Source organism: Phodopus roborovskii, unplaced genomic scaffold (assembly GCF_943737965.1).
Source record: "Phodopus roborovskii unplaced genomic scaffold, PHOROB, whole genome shotgun sequence".
NCBI lineage: Eukaryota > Metazoa > Chordata > Mammalia > Rodentia > Cricetidae > Phodopus > Phodopus roborovskii.
In genome coordinates this window covers 28,816,170-28,835,678 of record NW_026126434.1, presented here as the reverse complement: position 1 = coordinate 28,835,678, position 19,509 = coordinate 28,816,170, and the positions used below count along the sequence as shown (strand labels likewise).

The window sequence follows — 19,509 nt, the reverse complement described above, 5'->3', positions numbered from 1 at the left end:
TAAGAAGAGGGCCTTCAGTAATATCCCACGAGCTGTTCAGGTACCAAGGATGTATATATGAATAGTTAAGACCCTTACCCTCAGCACTCACTCCCAAGGGAGGCAGGAGCAGTTACTTCCCTAGTGATCAGAGGGGAGAAGGGCTCAGGCTGGGGTTCCATTTCTGTTTTCTTTACTCTGAACACACCCTCCTTTTCCCACCTCTCTGCTGTTTGCCCCACCTTGCTTGTCTTAGCATTCCCAGACTCCGTCCACGTTGAACCCCACAATGCCCGCCTCAGAGCGGACGGTCGCCTGGGTCTCCAATATGCCCCACCTGTCAGCTGACATCGAAAGTGCACACATCGAGCGGGAAGAGTATAAGCTCAAGGAGTACTCAAAATCAATGGATGAGAGCCGGCTGGACAGGGTACGCTGGCTTGCCCTCTGCTGTTCCTCCTTTTTCATTCCAGGGAAGGCCCTTAGTCCTTCCAGGGGAAAAACATCCATGCTCAAATAGTTGGGTAAAAAGGAAAGATAGGTAGTTTAAACCTATTTAAACCTGATCCAACTCTATTTGTGGGTTATATACACTGTAGATTGGAGAGAACTGTTCTATTTAGGCTATAAGAAAAAGAATGGCTTCAGGATTAGGGCAAACCCAAACTAGGCTTTGTAGCACAGACCTGTAAACTGTTTCATGAGGCTAAGGCAGGAAATATCAAGTTCAAGGCCAGCCTGGGCAACTTAATGACACCCTGTTTTAAAATAAAAAGTCAAAAGAAAGCTATGGAATATAGTTTGTGGTAGAATGTTTGCCTAGAATGCATGAGGCCCCTAGGTATCAGCAAGTTTTACTAGAGGGTTAAACATTCATGCCCAAGGCAAACATCATAAGCCATGAATTCCTCTCGTGTCTGTCTAGAATGGAGTTGCTTAGGTATGAACCTTCACAGGATGGTAAAAGCTTCTCAGATTGCCTTTCTTGTCCATGCTTCAGATGAGAAATCCTTGTTGAAGAAGGCTCCAGCCTAGCACTAGACACCAGAGCTATCAGGAGTGAAAATAAGCTGGGAGCATACACTGCCTGCAGCTATGGCTACCTATATGACACGTATATACTGTTGCAATCCAGCAACTAAAATTTTAGACTTATTTAACTTTTAAATACCTATGTGTGTAAGCTGGGAATAGAGCTTAGTTGTGAGGCTTCTGGTTTGATCCCTAGCACTGAAAAAAAAAAAAATAAATAAAAGAATTACATGTGACAACTATATTAAGCAACAGGGAAATGAAGTAACTGATCCCAGATTCACATTAATAGTCATATTCTCATCCTGGGGTCCCCTTGATCTCTTGTCTGCAGGATAGGCCTAAGAAGGGAGTCACATGAGACAGTCCCTGCCCCTACCTTACCCAGTGTCATCCCCCCCATTATGTACTCAATCATGGTTTGGAACTACGGTCCCTTTGTCTTTAATTTCAAGATAATGCTTCTCATGGAGTGTTGCAGTCTTGTCAGGGTGCCCTATGGGGCCCTCTATTCCCCATGCATGTGTGAGGGCATGCACACTTCTAAGATGTGGGACTTTGACCTTGCTCCATATCGAGGAAGCCTCAGTCAGTAATCAGGGCTTTCTTAAAGCAGATCAAGTATGTTCAACAGGCAGAGAAAGGATTGGGTACTTCTTTTGTGTCATGCTATGACTCAACAGACAGGGATGGGAATAGGCTGGAAAAGCCAGGGCAGGGCACCCCTCTCACAGTGCGGGGTCATGTGCCCGGCGGGCAGGTGAAGGAGTACGAGGAGGAGATTCACTCGCTGAAGGAGAGGCTACACATGTCCAACCGGAAGCTGGAGGAATATGAGCGAAGGCTGCTGTCTCAGGAAGAACAGACCAGCAAGATCCTGATGCAGTATCAAGCCCGCCTAGAGCAGAGCGAGAAGCGCCTGAGGCAGCAGCAGGTGGAGAAGGACTCCCAGATCAAGAGCATCATTGGCAGGTGAGGGGCGGCCCGGGGAGGTGCAGGAAGGGTTGAGGCTGGAGGGAGAGGGAGATGGGAAAAGCTTGCTCAAGGCATTGAATGACCCCTTATCAAGCCCCAGCACTGCTTATACACCAACTTCTGAAGCCCAGGGGAAGTATATCAGCTACTGTCTAACATCACTGTCTGGACTCCCTATCAGTTTTTCTTAATGCCGCCTGTGAGTTCATCACAAAGCTAAGCCCCAGTCCCAAGTCACAGGAGCCCTTAACCATTCCTATGTCCCTTCTGCAGCCATGGGAAGGCCTTCCATGAGAAATGGGCTTTTAGCTTGTCACTGCTCCCAAGGAACTGCCTCAACAAGGGCCACTATAGCCAGAGCCAGCCCTGCTCTGATCTGCTGTAAATGCTGTTTTTGAGTGAAACTAAGAAAATAGTTTCTCTACTCAAACATTTGAAGCTACTGCTCCAACTGATATCTTACAAGATAGGACACTTGAGGAACAGTGGTTAATTACTATGGCCTGGGGCACAGAAATTAGATCATGTGCCACACAGGACCTCCAGGAGGGATAGCTGAGAGCTAAGGATACCTGGCTGACAGGAGACTTTGAGACAGAAATCTAGTTGGGCACAGTTGTGCACACTTTTTCTTCTTCTTCTTCTTTTTTTTTTTTTTTTTTGAGACAGGGTTTCTCTGTGGCTTTGGAGGCTGTCCTGGAACTAACTCTTGTAGACTGGAGCTGGTCTTGGACTCACAGAGATCTACCTGCCTCTGCCTCCCAAGTACTGGAACTAAAGGCGTGCACTACCACCACCTGGCCCAGTTTTGCACACTTTTAATCAAAGCTCTGGGATAGATCTCTAGTGTGATGTCAGCCTGGTCTACACAGAGGTGTCTAGGACACCCAGGGCTACATAGAGGCGGTGGCAGGAGTATAACCTCAGCTACATAGTGCGTTCTAGGCTTGCTTGGCTACACTGTGAGATTCTGTCTGAAAGAAAAAAATAGGGTGAAATTAAAACAACTTTTTTTGGGTTGGAGAAATGCCTCAAATGGTCAAGAGGAAATCTGGCTCTTCCAAAGGATCTGAGTTAAATTCCTAGCACCCACATCAGTTGGCTCATGACTACCTATAACTCCAGCTCCAGGAAACTTGCATTCTTTTGCACACACCCCCACACAGATACACATAGTTAAAAATAATAGAAATAGGTCAGGCAGTGGTGGCACACAACTTTAATCCCAGCACAGAAGCAGATGGATCTCTGTGAGATTTGAGACTAGCCTGGTCTACAAAGTGAGTTCCAGAATAGCTAGGGCTACACAGAAAAATCCTGTCTTGTAAACCCCCAAAAATAAAATAAAATAAAATAATAATAATAACAACAACAACAGTAGAATAAGCTGGGTGTGGTGGCACATGCCTTTAATTCTATCACTGGTGAGGCAGAAGCAGGCAGATCTCCAAGGTCAGCCTTATCTACACAGTGAGACTGTCCTGAAAAACCAATAAATGAATAAATGAATAAGTAAGTAGAAACAGGTCTTTAAAAGTTCTTCAGAAGGCAGGTGTGACAGGCATGAGGACCCCTAGGAGGAAGTGGAAAGCAAGATTCCTGGGTGACAGAGCATCTATTGCATCAGGAACAATTCTGCAAGGAGGAGAAAATGTCCAAGGCTTTTTCAGAGTTGCAAGTGTTCCCCAGGGTCAAGAGTACTACAGGTGGGCTCTGAGCCCGTGCCCGCCACTAACCCCACTGAAGCCCGTCCCTTCAGGCTGATGCTGGTGGAGGAGGAGCTGCGTCGGGACCACCCCGCCATGGCTGAGCCGCTGCCTGAACCCAAGAAGAGGCTGCTCGACGCTCAGGTGGAAATTACAATGTCATTTATCTTCTCCGTGTCCCATCCCCATCCATCCCACTGTCTCCGTGCTCTCACCACACCAGCCACCCTGGCCCCACCACCATCTGTCTCCCATGGTCCTGTTTGTCTACTGGCTGCTTCCTCTTTGCAGCCTGCAGTGATCCACGTGCATCCCATTGTCTGCCTTTCTCTGCCACTCCTATGCTTTCCTGTCCTGTCTTCTGACTCTTGTCTGCATCTCAGGACCTTCCACTAGAGTCTCAGCCTCTCAGCTCCTATCCCCAGTGCCCTTGAACTTGCACCTCTCACTAGCCCAGGCTTGTCTGCTTCCTCAGCTCTTCTTGAGCCAGGAAGGCTGAAGTTTCTACTGAATAGAACGGAGCATAGATAATCTAAGCTGTAGCTTCTTCAGCTCCGGGTACCTAGAGACTCAGGGGTCTCTTGACTGCCATTCTGACTCTGGTAGGTCCTACATAGTTTCTTGTCCTTGGCTCTTCAGATCCTAAGGCCTCTCCCAGAGGCCTCTTCCCATAGTTCAAATTCAGCTTGCCTTTGACCTCTAGTGTTCCCTGAACCTGCTATCTAGCTCAGTCACCACCGTCTCTGTTCACCGGCCAGCTTCTAGGCCCTCTGCACCCATGCCCCTGCTCTTTCTTGTCCACACTCCTCCTCCCTCTGCTATGACCACTAGGACTCCCTGCCCCCCACCTCCAAGCCTCCTGACCCCATGACCCCACTCTCTCCCCCTGCAGCTCATCAGGTAATTCTCCTGGTTCCGCTTTGACCCACAGGCGGAGGACACTGGGGGAGGTGACTCCGGACCACTACAGGTTGGTGGTGAAACCCACCCCTTCCAACTCTCTGCAGCCTTTACCCCTTCCAACTCTCTGCAGCCTTTCCCTTCTCACTGCTGCCCACTACACCCTCCTGACACCTCCTGCACAGAAAGGCCCCTGCCCAAGGTACAGCCAGAGCACACCTGCAGACATGCCACACCCTTTGACGCTTTAGCAGTACCAAACTGGACCCTTACAAAGATCAAGCACATTTAGTTTCCCCGGCTCTCTCCAAGCTGGCCCTACCAGCCACCTCCTGATGCCATCCTCCCTTTCCTCTACCTATCCAGTGTCTGTCTGTCACCCCCCATTTCACCAGAACGTACTTAGGAGTTGGGGTGTGGGTGTAACAGGATGGAGGGATATTGTGTGGGGCCAGGCTAGGGGGCTATGTTGGCTCCAGCAGGTAGGTTGGGGGCCTCTCTTAATTCCCTAGTTCTAACCCACCTGCTCTCTCCCCCTTTGATCTTTTTTGCACTTGTGAGGCCGAAGGGACCTGAAGCTTCCTTAGGTACTACTAGGTGGAAGTTGGAAGTGGGCAGTTAATTCAGGATGACACTAAGGGATCTTGAAAAAGAAGCTGTTGAGGTGTGCTGACAGGTGAACAGAGTGGCATGTGACAAGCAAGAGAAGGTATCTTGGACAGATGTCAGGCTGGGCCTTTTCATGTGGTCTGTGACTTAGAAGTGAGAAGCAGCTTCCTAGACTATTCAAGGGCTCAGTAGCCATCTCTAGTCCCAGGCAGGGACACTAGACACTAGGAACAACATGTGAAAGAACCTCTCTTGTCAGAGCTCAAGTTCCTGAGTTGCTAATACCACTCATTTACCACCCAGTAGCATTTAGGACACAAAATCCTACCTAAAACCCAGTAAACAGGAAGCTCTCGGGCACACCTCAGCTCTGAGACACATATTTATGGGGCTGATTTGTGGTGGGCAATGGATCCTCATACAGTAATTTTAACTCTGCCTGCCCTGCCTCTCTGTCAAAGTAGTTAGTGATCTGTAAACAAATGCTGAAAGACACCAGGGAAGTTCATCATTTAAAGGACTCCAGCAGAGAATTCTTTTGTAAAATGAATAATGGCACCCTAATTTATACAGTTTCTAAATTTGGGTCCATGAGGGCGTATGGGGCATGCCCGTATGTCGTCATGAGCAGACAAGCGGAGTGGAGGCAATCTGAGGGTTCCTTCCCTTGTTCTCTTATTGCTGCATGAACTTAGGGATCCTACTACATATAATCCCCTCTCCCACTGACTGGCTGTGAGATACCCAGATAGCCAAGAGGGCAGCTTTGACTAAGGCTATATTTTGGGTTGCCATGTAACAGGTGAGTCTTTGGTTCTGGTATGGAGGGAAAGCTAACCTTGGGAGTCTTCATTCCTTGTGTTCTTTGGAGACAGGGTCAGATATAGGTACCTACATGTTGCCCTACTTGTAGCTCAGACAGTAGTTTGTATATTTGTTCCAAACCATTTGTAGGCTTTGGTCCAGCTAATAAAATAAAAATTGGTTTGGGGCTAGAGTTTTAAAAGCCAAGTAAGTGTCCAGAAGTGTGGGGACTCAGGTGGTCTCTTCCCCCTCCCCCCCCCCCAGAGGCACAGAAGGTTGGACTGAGGGAAGGAACCAGGAAGTTGGTTCCGGAGCTATAGTAGGTTCAGAAAATAGGTACAGGAGTGCCATAGGGTCTGCTGCTCAAGCTGGAACCCTGGGGAGGGAGATGCTGTGAACAGGAGGAGGGGTGGAAAGGAATGGAGCCTGGGCACAATGTCTCCAAACCAGTGGTTCTCAACTGGGAAAGGGGTCACATATCAGATACTTAACATTCATAATGGTAGCAAAATTACAGTTATGAAGTAGCAACAGAAATAATTTTATGGTTGGAGGGGTCATTACAACACAAGGAACTGTATTAAAGTGTTACAGTGTTAGGAAGGTTGAGAACCACTGGTCTAAATCTTTCAGTCACTCCTACCAATCAAGAGGGGAGCCTTCCTACAAGATGTCCCTCCACATCACTTCCTCGACCCCCTCCCTATTTCCAGCACAGTTGAACTCTCTATTGTGGGATGCTATATTTGAGAGGTCCACTCTGAATAACTGACAAAACTGAGTGACAGTGTCTATTTAGTGAAATGCCTGTCTTCAAATCACAGTAAGTAGAACTCTAAACTAGGCTTCCAGGGACCATAGCTTGCTGGGGTAGGTTAAGTCCCTCCCAAAGACACATTCCCACTGGTGCTTAGCACACCTTTTCTTCACAGATAATGGAAACTCAAGCCCTGGTTTTGTTCAGATTATGAACAAACTTCCAGATCTGTAGGGGTTCAGATTAATGAGGTTTTACTGTACTGCCTCTCCTGGTTCTTCGGTGGGAAGTCTGCCTGGGGTGGAGGGTGCTGGGAGGAGGCTCCATGGAGAGGGGCTGAGGGAGGGTACACAGTTCCAGAAGTGGGAGTTCTGTCAGAGGCAAAGTGAGAGCTAGTTGCTTTTGAGCTGGTTTTCTGGTGTGAGTTATCTCTCTGATCCCCCAGAACCCCTGGATGTGAGAAACAAAGCAGGAGAGGTGTAGACATGGCTGTAGAGAGGGCTGGTTGTGGGTGAGACCATGGCTTGGGGCTGGCATCCCTGCCCCCGCGAAGCGTCTCAATAAGTCCGCGCTCTCCTCTTTGGTGTCTTGCAGGAGAGGCAGCTTCCCCCCCTGGGTCCAACAAACCCGCGTGTGACACTGGCCCCACCTTGGAACGGCCTGGCCCCCCCAGCCCCACCCCCCCCACCCCGGCTGCAGATCACAGAGAACGGCGAGTTCCGAAACACCGCAGACCACTAGCCCACCCAGCATCACAGACCTCCCTCCTTGTGCACCCCACCCCGGAACATCACCAACCACCAGGACTGGACCATCATGTCACCGAGGGACAGCAGGGTTGCCTCCTTTAATGCCTCCTTGAGGCTGGGTCTGCCTCCTCCACTGCACCTTTTCCAGGATGGAGAGTGGGACCCTTAGCTGCCCTCTTTCGCCCCCAGGACACCACCTACCCCACAGACCCCTTCACTCCGGGGTGCTATCCCCACCCTCTGCCTCATAGTTCCCCTGAGCACTGGGGGACAGACCCTCACCCCCACACTGGGGATGTGGCACCTCCAAACTTTCAACTTCAGGGTGATTTTTTAGCAGTAACCAGAGCTGACAATCTTAACTCCCCTCCACCATCCCATTTTGGCCTCCCCTGTCCCCCTTGTTATGGGGAGGGGACCCCGGGTGAGGGGGCCCTATTACCCCTTGATTTCTCAGGAGCAGAGTCTGGGGGGGGCTCACCACGCACAAACCCCTTCTCCTCTTCCCACTCTTAACATTTACTCTCCCCACCCAGAACCCAGATGGGGTGGAGGGGGCCACCGGGGGCAGGGAGGGGGCGGCAAGGGGGGAATGGGAGTTGCCTCCCCTTCTTCCCACACCTGATCTGCTCTTGGCTGGTCCCAGAGCGGGGTGAGGGGGCTTATGCCCCCCCCTCCCCCAGTGTGTTGGGTGGGGTGGAACTGAGGTTCGGATGAGGCGTTAGGGTTTAGGAGGCCATGTGTATTGGGTTGTAGAGGACAGACTAGCTGATCTGCTCTACCCTGACACACAGCCAGCCCCCTGCCCCTTCCCTCTTTTGTCTGTACTCCCATGGGGAGGGGGGAACTTACTCTAGGAAAAGCCATGTCTCTCTCCCCCAGAGTGGGAGGACCTGTGTTGGAGGATGGGTGTTTGGAGGCCCCCTTCCATGACTCTGTCCCCTGGGGGAGGTAGGACAGGGCTGGGCTTCCCTCTCACCCTCCCCCCTCACCCAGTCTCCCTCCCTCCCGCCAGCTCCATGATTTTTCGGTGTTTCTCTGTACATAGCTCTCTGGCGGGACAGGGGAGGTAGGATGGATGGGGTTTGGGGTGGGTAGGCCATGGAAGGGGAGAAATCCCTCCTGGGTACCCCCCTCTTCTCTGACTGCTGTCCCCTATCCAGCCTTGTCTCCTCACCCCTTCTTGCGTTTGGTATTGAGAATTCCTCCCAGACTCCAGACTCGACCTTTTGTATGGACAGCTCTCCTTCAGTCTTATCCCTCTACACATCCACCCAGCCGGGGCCAAATTTATACTTATATAAATGTTGTAAATATGTGAAATTTTATCCCTTGCCCTTTCTTCTGCTTACCCCACTTCAGGCCCTACCCTCGTACCTCCTTCCTCCTCTTTGGCTGTTGTAATTATCTGGGGTTTGTACTGTACATAACCGGGGTAGGGGCTGGGAGGCAACCCCTCTGTACAGAGCTTCCTGGCTCCTAGCCCCGCCCCTCACTCCTCTCCCCACCCACCACCTTAAGAGTAGGGAGCCGCTCTTCTTACTCGTTTTTGTTTGTTTACTCGTTCTCCTTACCGCCCCTGCTCCCAGACCCGTCGCCCCCCCCTTCTCCCACTCCCGCCCCATTTCCTTTTTTTCTGGAGTGTGTGGTGAAACAAAACTCATGTTTAATAAACGGAGATTGTTCTTTTATCGCTGGACTGACCTTTATTTAGTTTTGGTTTTTCGAGACAGGGTTTCTCTGTGTCTGCCTGTCCTAGAACTCTGTAGACCAGGCTGGCCTCGAACTCCTCCTGCCTCCACCTCCCGAGTGCTGGCATTAAAGGCAAACACCACCTCGCCCTGCACTGGGCTGACTTTAGTCTGAAGTCGCTGGAACCACCTGAAGGCTCTAACTACTTCTGGGGAGAAAGCTGTCAGCCTGCAAGCAGTACTTACACTGTCTCACCCAGTAATGCATGGAACGCTAAATACCGCGGCGTCTTCCTGGCCAAATGCCCACTCCCGCTCTCCACCCGCCGCAGGACCCAACCCGAAGGCGCGAGGCTGCGAATGGGCCGAAGCGTACCGTCTCTGCAAAACTCCCTGAGTATAGGTTCCACCGTGAGGACGTTCCTCTGCAGGATGCAGGGAAGAATCGCGGTCCTTAGCGAGTGTACGCTCACACTTCCGGTCTGCTTGCCGCGCGTGCACACTGAGCACAGCAGCACCTACCTCGCGCGGCGGGAGGGAAGACCCGTACTGCTAGAGCTCACCGCGGAAATCGACCTCCGCCGCTCCCCCGACAACGCTCGGCCCGCCCCCGGCTCACGGCCCCGCCCCTCTGGCCGCACAACCAATGAGAATAGAGCTTGTAGGTTGCCGTCCTCCCATTGGCTTCAGGCCTGGCCCCACCCCGCGCCTGGTGCAGGGGCGTCCGGTGAACAGGCGGTAGCTTCCGGCCGGCCAGGAGCAGCGGAGGCCGAACACTTGCGAGGCCGTCTCGCGTGCGGTGGGGGCGTGCCGGTGGGAAGGCGCGTGGCGGGAGCTGGCGGAGCCGGCCTGTGTGAGTGAGCACGGTGAGGCGGGGCGAGCAGCAGCTGAGGGCGGCCCGAGCCGGCGAGGTGGGGCACAGTCCCCTCCCCGGTTCCCGCGGGGCCTGGAAGTAAACACCCTGGTTGGTGTTGTGTCGGTTTTCTGGGTGGGCGGAACTAATGCGCAGAAACTGTCACTGGAAGCTCGTCAGATCGGTGGGGAGCCGCTTGAAACAGGTTTCCTATCCCGAACTTGGGTGACCCCAGTCTCTTTCCTCTGCAGCCTTCGTCCCGAAGAGAGTCCTACTGGTCCTGACTCCCTGGGACTTCTTTCTGAGGTGGCCATGGATGCTTCGACTTTGCCCCCCACACCCTCTTCCCCGAGGTGCAACCCAGCCCATCGGACGATCCACATTGAGTTCCCTCATCATAGCTCCTCGCTGCTGGAATCCCTGAACCGCCACAGGCTGGAGGGCAAGTTCTGTGATGTGTCCCTTCTGGTTCAGGGCAGGGAACTTAGGGCTCACAAAGCGGTGTTAGCCGCCGCCTCTCCTTACTTCCATGACAAGCTGCTTTTGGGGGATGCACCCCGACTCACTTTGCCGAGTGTCATTGAGGCGGATGCCTTCGAGGGACTGCTTCAGCTCATTTACTCAGGGCGCCTCCGCCTGCCGCTGGATGCCCTCCCTGCCCATCTCCTTGTAGCCAGTGGCCTGCAGATGTGGCAAGTGGTAGATCAGTGCTCGGAAATTCTTCGAGAACTAGAGACATCAGGTGGTGGAAATTCGGCTGGGGGAGGAGCCTCCTACCACACAGTTCTTTCCACAACCTCTCCAGGAGGCTGGTGCATCCGATCCTCCCCTTTCCAGAACGCAGCGCAGTCCTCTGCTTCTACAGAGAACTCTGTTTCTACTGAGAGCCCCATTGGAGGAGAGGGGAGCGAAGTAGAAGAAGTATTACAGATTCAGGTGAAGGAAGAGGAGGATGAGCAGGGGTCAGTAGCCCCGCTCTTCCAGTCTCCTCAGCCTCAGAGAATATCTGGAGGGTTTTCCCAAGTTTGTTCATCCCACCCACTGCCTACATCTGCTCTTCCCAGCAAGCCTCCGGAGGATGGGAATTCAACCCCTGAGCCTCTTGCCCCTCCTCTGCGAGCTTCCCAAGTCTTGTATGTCAATCAGGATGCCCTTGAGTCTAAGGAGGAGTCTTCAGGAAGTGGGAATCAGTCTGGAGGAACAAAGGAGAAGACCAAAGCACTCTCTGAAGGGGACTCTGAGGGAAATGGGGAACTAAGATATTTGCTGTCATCGGGAGGAGGGGAAGCATCTGGGGCAGGAGATCCATCCTGGAAGCCAGTGGATCTTCACGGGAATGAAATCCTGTCAGGGGGCGGGGGACCTGGAGGATCAGGGCAAGCTGTGCATGGGCCTGTGAAGCTGGGAGGGACACCCCCTGCAGATGGGAAATGCTTTGGTTGCTTGTGTGGAAAACGGTTTGCAGTAAAGCCAAAACGAGATCGACACATCATGTTGACCTTCAGCCTGCGCCCTTTTGGATGTGGGGTCTGTAATAAACGCTTCAAGTTGAAGCACCATCTGACAGAACACATGAAGACCCACGCTAGAGCTCTGCATGCCTGTCCGCACTGTGGACGTCGGTTTCGCGTCCATGCCTTTTACCTTCGACACCGGGACTTGTGCAAGGGCCAGGGCTGGGCCACTGCCCACTGGACTTACAAATGACTGCTATGCTCTGTACTAACTTGTAGGATAAGATAGCCACTGCTACTCATGGATTCTTACCCTTCACCACCTCAGTCCTGGATCGTGTAGTCATTCCAAGAGATCATATGTGTTATGAGCCCCTTACTCTTGGCTATGGGCCTCACCCTGGTGTACGTGGAAGTTCAGGTTTCTCAGTTCAACTATTTGTTAAGCAGACTCTAGGAAAGTCATGATTTTGATCACCTAAATGGCCCTTTTTATATTGGCAGCCAGTGAGGAAACCATTGACTTTGGATTAGGTTAGTGAGAGCAGAGTTGGGACAAAATGAACTGGTAACTTACTTCACCTTCACCAGGAGGTAAGGGAGCTGGTTTCCAACTAGGAATGTGTTTGATCCAGAGCTCAAGTGATTGCCGAACTCTAAATGTCCTCCCCACACTCAGCAGTGCACTTCTGTTTGCTGTTTCTTTCTAGAGGCCTTTTAGGTTGAACTTTGCTTTCTTACCAGTAGACATCTTCCAAAATATCCTTTTAAAAATGTAGTTGAGCCCAGCCGTGTTGTTGGTGCACACCTTTAATCCCAGCACTTGGGAGGCAGAGGCAGGTGGATCTCTGAGTTCAAGGCCAGCCTGGTCTACAGAGTGAATTCTAGGACAGGCCCTAAGGCTACACAGAGAAACCCTGTTTGGGAAAAAAAAATGTACTTGAGCATGCAACAAGTGTAGTTGCTCATCACATTTAATCCCAACACTAGAGAGGCAGAGGTAGGCAGATCTCTGTAAACTCTAGACCAACCTGGGTAGCATAGTAATCCTGCATAACAAATTCTAGGCCAGTCAGGTACACAGTGAGACCTGGTCTTTTTAAAAAGAAAAAAAGTACTTGAGCACTTTAACATATAGAGCATTTCATATGTAATTCCAAAGCCCCCTAAAAAGGTATTCTCTCAACAGCCTTTGCTCTTGTCTACTGTAGAGTACCACTGACAACTTGCTTATGATCACAATGACAGATGTGACCAATGAACTCAGGAGATGGCAACGGACCTAAAATGCTCTCAGGGTAGCACTATTGCTCTCTGAACAAATTTCCCTGATCAGGACTCAGGGTGGAGACCACACATGGTGGATACTGCAGAATTCTACAGTGGGACCATACTGCCTCCTTTTCCATCCCACCCACACTTGATAGAAACATCTTTGTAGAGGTGGAGGGAGATTTAAAGTTACTTCATTCATTACTTAATAAAGTCTTCCCTGAAATCTAACCTGAAAGTAGACTGGACTGAATGATTTACGTGGAAGAGCTGTGAGAGCAGGGCCACAGCAATGAGTGTGTTCCTTTGCAGCAGTGATGTTGACAAAAGAAGATAGGATGGCCCAACAGATACATCTCAGAATGCTCTCCTGGACTTCAGGTAAGTCATCTCAGGTAAGTCATGTGATGTTTCAGAATCTGTGCCGCTACTGCTTTGTTCTCCGGCTCGATTTGTTTGAGACATCATCTTACTATCTAGCACAAACCGCCCTCAGACTCACCACCCTCCTACCTCAGCCTCTGAATACTGGGATGACAAGCACATACTGCCATGCCACTATTTGAAAGGGTTTGGGTCACATAATGTTAAATTATGTTTTGTTTTGACATCTTATGCGTAGTGTCCGATGGTACTTTGATTTATTCTACAAATACTTAGAACAGAGCATTGTGCTCACCCCTGGTTTCCCTTCACTGGGAAAGTGCCTCAGTGAGTCAGAGCACTTGCTGCCCAGACATGAAACTTGAGTTCAGATCTCAGCAGCCACAGGGAGAAAGCCAAGTGTCAGGCTAACAGAAGGGTTCAGTAGATGCCTACTGAGAAGCCTAATAACCTGAGTTTGCTTCACTTAACTCACATGGTGGAAGGAGAGAATCAATTTCTTCTAGTCCTCAAACTTATGCCATAGCACGTGTGTGCACAATTTAAAAAGGGGGAAAATATTTTTGTGGCTTAGCAGGTAAACTCCACCTTGGATTTATCAAACTCTCAAAAGAGATGAAAAAGAAAGCAGTGAAGGTGTCTGGGATTGACTGTGGTCCTGTCCACCCACTTGACATACATTAGATACGTAGCTATAGCTTTGTGGTCTTGGTTCCTTGGGTTGCAAGCACAGGAAGTTGGCTCCTGGTGACCTTACTAAAATGAGTTTATAGAAGAGTGGGAAGTGGTGCCCGGAGTGAAAGGACGGGACTAAGGAGACCTGTCTTTGGAAGAACAAGCCCTCTCAGAGCTCATGGGGCAAGAGTCCCTGGGCATAGACCTTGAGGTGACAACCTGTTACTGGGAGATGTTGGTTTTGGGAGATGTTGGTTTTGGACTAGAGAGGTCTTGAATGTGGTTTGTACAGGGGCTTCCTAATGCTTGCCCTCTTCTCTCTACTGGCTTAGTGTTGAGATCGTATGGCACATGGCCACACGGCTCATTCTGGTGGTTGTGTTGTTTGGTGTTGGAGTTGAATCCAGAATCTCACGCTGAGCTACAGACAGACTCAGCTGATTCTTGTTCTTGTGGCACTGAGCTGAAAATAAACTCAGGAGAGGACTGGGGACGTAAGTTAGTAGCAGATGCTCGCCTAGCAAGTACAAAGGTTGAGTTTGACCTGAGGACCACAAAATAAAATAAATTTCAATCAGACTCTCAGGTTCATAATTACACTCTAGCTAGAACACCTTGACCACACATTTGCATGCCATGAAGATTTTAATTAATAAGAGGCACCTGTGATCCAAACAGCTTTGCAATGTAAATTTTCTATATAAGCACTCTCTCGCCTTACAATTTTAGATTAAAGCCATCAAGAAACATTACCATATCTGTAGCAAAGGCTAATTCTAAAGCCACTGGTATTTGATAATCAGTTACATCAGTTAAGTTTCTGTGGAGGAAGAGAGCCAGTGGGATATATGTATGCCTGTCCTCAGAGCCTAGAAGTTGTGGCAAGGGCATGCCTGCAGTGTGCAGGGTAGGCAGGCAGGATGCTTATGTCAACTTGAAGCAGAATTCTCCCTTTTCCATGAAATCACTTTGCTCTTAAGGCCTTTGGCTATCTAGACCAGGATAACCCCTTTCATGGGGATGATATGTATGTAAAGCCAGCTGACTGTATTGTTAGCCACACCCTCAAGACTCAGGGTAATATCTGGGTCAGGTGTAACTGAACACCGTGGTACCGTACACTTCGTCCAGGTGACAGTCTTCACAAGAGCCATGTCCAGAAACATTCTAGCCTCTGCTCTGCACTCAAGTCAGAATGAAGCTACAGCACCACTAAAGTCCTCTGGCCCTGTGTGGTAAGGGAAGTCAGAATATTCAGCTTCTATTTTCTTTTTTAATCTTTTTTTTTTTTTTTTTAATTACACAAGGAGGTCAGAACAGCATGTGCTCTCTCCTTCTGCTGTAGCAGTTCTAGAGCCCAAACTCAGGTTGTCAACCTCAGCAGCAAGCACCTTTGCCTACTGAGCCATCTTACTGAACTCAACCTGTGGTACAACAGGTACTTTTTTCCCTGTGTTCCCAGGAGTGTTGGTCATAGTCACACTGCATTGTGCCTTCATTCCAATGTCAGGATGCATTACTTCAGTGAGGACACACTAAAGGAAACGTGTCAATGGTTATCTTGCTGTTATCTGAGCATTGCAGAGTGCTTATGCAAACCTTAAAGGTTTGTGGAATGTACCTGTGTTGACGAAGCATTTATGTGGCACATGACTGTGACATATATACATTGTGGAAATTAGCCAGCCTTTGTTGGTTTGTTTGTCTGAGACAGATCCTGGAGTCCCAGCTGATCTCAAACTCACTGCTTAGCAAGCCAGTGATGGCCTTGAACTCCCAACCCTCCACCTCCACTTCCAGTGTGTGGCACTTCTGGCTTATACCCAGCCTCAAATGGTGTAGTCCTTTTGCTGGAACCAAATACCTGGCAAGAAGCCTCCTACAGGTTGATTTTTGGCTTACAGTTTGGGGAGAAACAGTCCATTGTACTGGGGGCCTCATGAGGTGGCTGGACTTTGCATTGCAGTCAGATTGATGGTTCTGTGACTTCTCATGCTCTCTCTGTTTCATTCAGCCCAGAACTTCAGCCTACAGAATGATGCCACCCATACCAGGGGTGCTCTCGCACGTCAGGGACCTCCAAGGAAAGCCTCAGACAGTTGGTACGTTTGTTTCCCAGGTGATGCCCAGTCAGTCCTACCAAGTTGTCACAGATGTGAAGGGAATTGTAACACTTCATGATGCAGAAGCACAGGTGATTTTTTTCTGCAGCTGACGTAGTGACGCTCCACTTATTCGGGAGAACTGTGGAGGTTATTTAAACTAGAGGGCTGTTGGCTCCTAGATGTGTGGCTTCTGTTTGGGCAGAGGACAGTGTTCTGGAGGTGGATGGATGGTAGTAATATCACAGCAGTGTGAGCATGCCTAATGTCAAAACTACACAGAAAATGGATAAAAATGGTAAACTTAATTAGGTGGATTAAATAAAAAAAAAGAATCCCCCAGTGAATGAATGGATGAAGGGATTGAACATCAGTGGCTGACACATAACAAAAAGACAAGCAGACATTATGTTCCACTTACAGAAAAATGCCACCACCGCATATGAGTTAGTCTTAACCAAAAATATCCACATTGAATATAATGAAGTCTTAAGAGCTAACTGATGCACAGAAAATGGCTAGAGCAGGAGGGAACATGTTGAGTCAACCAGCAAAGCTGAAACTAAGGACAGGCAGCTCAGCTTGACACACAAAAGTACTTTGCAAGAGGGGAAAGGATGGATTTAAAAGAATTTTAGTGGCTGGCCATGATGGATTTAAAAGAATTTTAGTGGCTGGCCATGATGCTGCACACCTTTGATCTATCTCAGCACTCAGGCAGGAGAGGGAGGACCTCTGGAAGTTATAAGCCAGCTCAACCTTCATAGCAAATCCAGGCCAATGAGGGCTGCATAATAAGAACCTGTCTCAAAAACAAATAAGCACAGGAAAGAATCTTAGTGGGTAAAGTGCTGTGTGTGTGAGGACCTGAGTTCAGATCCCTAGCAATCAAAAAGCTGCTCATGGCCTTTAATCCTAGTACTGGGAAGGTGCAAACAGGATTCCCAGGGCTCACTAGCCTGACCATCTATTGATGAGTGAGTTCCAGGTTCAACATGAGTCTCTGATTGGAGGGCTCAGCAGGTAGGAGTGCTTACAAACAGGTCTCATGACCTGAGTTTGTTTGGTTCCCCGATCCACAAGGAGGCAGCAGAAAATTGAGTTGTCTTCTGACTTCCAAGTGATACAATGTTGTGTAGGTGCACACACAAACATATGCATCAATAAATTTTTAAGTTTCCTTTTGAAGAAAAAAATATTAAGGTGGAGAGCCCTAGAGGAAGACACCTAGTGTCAGCCTCTGGCTTCTATGCACATACATAGGTAAGCACAACACGTTATACACATGCACACAAAACAATAGAAATAAAGAATTTTGAAAATATAACCATTATGGATCATAGTTTAAAAAATGATTTTTTTTCCTAAGACAAGGTCTTACCCTGAAGCCCAGACTGTCTTTGAACTTGTCCAAGATCTTCCTGCTTCATCCCCCCTAGTACTACAGTTATAGGCATGTACCACAAAGAACAGCACAGTGTTTATTCTTCTTTTTTTTTTTTTTTTTTTTTTTTTTTTTTTTTTGAGACATAATCTCCCGGGCTGGTCTTGAAGTGGAAATCTCATTCCTACCTTTCTGAGAGTTGTGGTTGCAGATGTGTAACCCAGATTTAAAAAAACAAAACAACAACAACAAAAAAATGTTTACGGGCTGGAGAGATGTTGGAGGTTGAGAGCTCTGGCTGCTCTTCCAGAGGCCATGAGTTCAATTCCCAGCAACCACATGGTGGCTCACAACCCTCTGTAATGAGATCTGGTGCCCTCTCCTACGGTGCAGGCATGCATAGAGGCAGAATGTTGTATACCTAATAAATAAATAAATCTTTTTAAAAATGTTTACAAAACCATGGTATGAGAACCAGGACTTAGCAGAGTGATAGTGTTTGCCCAGTTTAAGCCTGGCTGCTGAAGATAAATCAGAGATGAGAAGGGACTTGTGGAGGCTGTGGTCACCATGGTTCACCCGTGGGTGATAAAGTGAGTGAATGGCTGTGGAAGGAAGGACTAAGGGAGGCAAGTTGAGCATCTTCTTTTAGCAGGGGAATGGGGAAGGGGAGCTGGTGCCTCATCCTCCAAAAGCTGACAAAGTGTGACACTCCAGATGGACAAGTGGTGCCATTGGCTGGCCTGTGAATTAAAGTTCAAATGAAACAACTGCTTACCAATCCCTAATAGTTCCTGGGGGAGGGGACATCTGCCCCCTATCATAGGCCAGGTATGATTGCAGGGGTCCAATTGTAAGGTGGGCCTTTCAAGAGGCACCTTACAGCTGGATGGTGGTGGTTTCTCTGTAGCTCTGACTGTCCTGGAACTCACTCTGTAGACCAGGCTGGTCTTGAACTCACAGAGATCCATCTGCCTCTGCCTCCCGAGTGCTGGGATTAAAGGTGTGTGCCACCACTGCCCAGCTATTAATAGAATTTTTTAAAGAATATTTATTTAACTGCAATATTATATTACTAAAAATAACTCCTTATCACAATACCACATTCTAGATCCATGCTTTTATTTTACAATTGTCTAACTAGGGTTTGGCTGGGGATTTGTTCTCGTTATACTGGATCTCAAATGTCTCCTTAGTTTGGGGTGGTATGAGTTGTCAGATACTTCCCTGTAAAGGGCTAGGGATATAGTTCAGTGGTAAGCATGTCCTAGCATGTTCTGATATCTGGACACCATCACTTGCAGAAGACATGAAGACAGTGTGTCCTTGTCTCTGATTTCTATAGTTACTGAGAAGTTTGCCATCTGTCTGGGCATCGCTGCTCTGTGGGAAACCTGAGTTTTCTTTCTGATTTTTAGAAGCCCCACCCCAAACCCTTGAATTAAGTTTGTCTGTTGTATCCAAAGAGGATTTGGTCTATCTTAGGACTTATTTCCTGACACTGAGAAAGAATCCTTATCCCAGATCTGTTCAGGGAGATCTTCAGCCACAGCCTCTTCCTTACTCTCATTTGTTCTAAGAATCAAGCATAGGGCCTGGTCAAGTCCATGCCAGAAATAGTCATTGCATGAATTGTGAGTAGTGCTTTCCCTCTTGCCTCTCATGCCCTCTCTGCTCTCCCTGCTTACACTGCACACAGTTTTGGAATGGCTCCTTTACCCTCCACTCCTCTCCTCAGCAGGCAGCACGTGGCCCAGGCCTGACTCACGTTTGTTCTGTAGCTGGATGACCTAGAACTGAGTGCTAGGACCACAGGTGCAGTCTCCATGCCCAGCCTCTCTTGTAGCTTGTGACTCTGAAGTGACTCTAACTCATAGGGGATTAATTCCTTGTGTACTTTCTCTCCCCTCACCATAAAGTTTCACTATGTAGCTCTGGTTACCCTGGAACTCACTCTGTAGACCAGGCTAGCCTCATGTTAAAATAAATCCACCTGACTGCCTTCTGAGTGCTAGGATTAAAGGCATGTGCCTTCATGTGCTTTATTTCAGGTTGGGAGCTCATGTTGACTGCCTTGAGATAGACCTTCCTAGGCAATTTTGAGGTTCTGTTAAATTCATTTCTATGAAAGTATGTGTCAAGTTTGTAAAGAAACAAAATCATATGGAAAGGAATTGGCAGTA

At 49.0% G+C, this 19,509-nt stretch overlaps 2 protein-coding genes across 23 annotated transcripts in view; both read left to right on the top strand.

The window, feature by feature from the left end:
- The window catches only part of Syngap1 (synaptic Ras GTPase activating protein 1), a 31,823-nt gene extending 22,621 nt beyond the window's left edge, over positions 1 to 9,202 (top strand). For 8 of the 21 annotated variants that reach the window (XM_051187163.1, XM_051187160.1, XM_051187155.1 and 5 more), the window contains 5 exons: positions 236 to 409; positions 1,772 to 1,983; positions 3,746 to 3,836; positions 4,624 to 4,662; positions 7,357 to 9,202. In XM_051187163.1, coding sequence (XP_051043120.1) covers positions 236 to 409; positions 1,772 to 1,983; positions 3,746 to 3,836; positions 4,624 to 4,662; positions 7,357 to 7,503 — 663 coding nt within the window. In that variant the 3' untranslated portion in view covers positions 7,504 to 9,202. Of the gene's footprint in view, positions 1 to 235; positions 410 to 1,771; positions 1,984 to 3,732; positions 3,842 to 4,584; positions 4,663 to 5,896; positions 6,247 to 7,356 lie in introns of those variants that run through there. The other 13 variants (XM_051187162.1, XM_051187156.1, XR_007834690.1 and 10 more) reach the window with 12 other exon arrangements.
- Positions 9,203 to 9,979: 777 nt separating this feature from the next.
- Positions 9,980 to 13,012, top strand: Zbtb9 (zinc finger and BTB domain containing 9). 2 transcript variants are annotated; one of them, XM_051187185.1, is made up of 2 exons: positions 9,980 to 10,068; positions 10,307 to 13,012. In XM_051187185.1, exon 2 carries the CDS (start codon positions 10,368 to 10,370, stop codon positions 11,760 to 11,762), a length of 1,395 nt encoding a protein of 464 aa, XP_051043142.1. In that variant the 5' UTR covers positions 9,980 to 10,068; positions 10,307 to 10,367; the 3' UTR covers positions 11,763 to 13,012. The 2 variants fall into 2 exon arrangements, with proteins under 2 accessions (XP_051043142.1, XP_051043141.1); XM_051187184.1 differs by having other exon boundaries at positions 9,986 to 10,055.
- The last annotated feature ends 6,497 nt before the right edge of the window (positions 13,013 to 19,509 follow it).

Bases quoted from the DNA above. Each gene is read 5' to 3' on its own strand.
- Zbtb9 (XM_051187185.1), top strand. From the start codon at position 10,368: ATGGATGCTTCGACTTTGCCCCCCACACCCTCTTCCCCGAGGTGCAAC.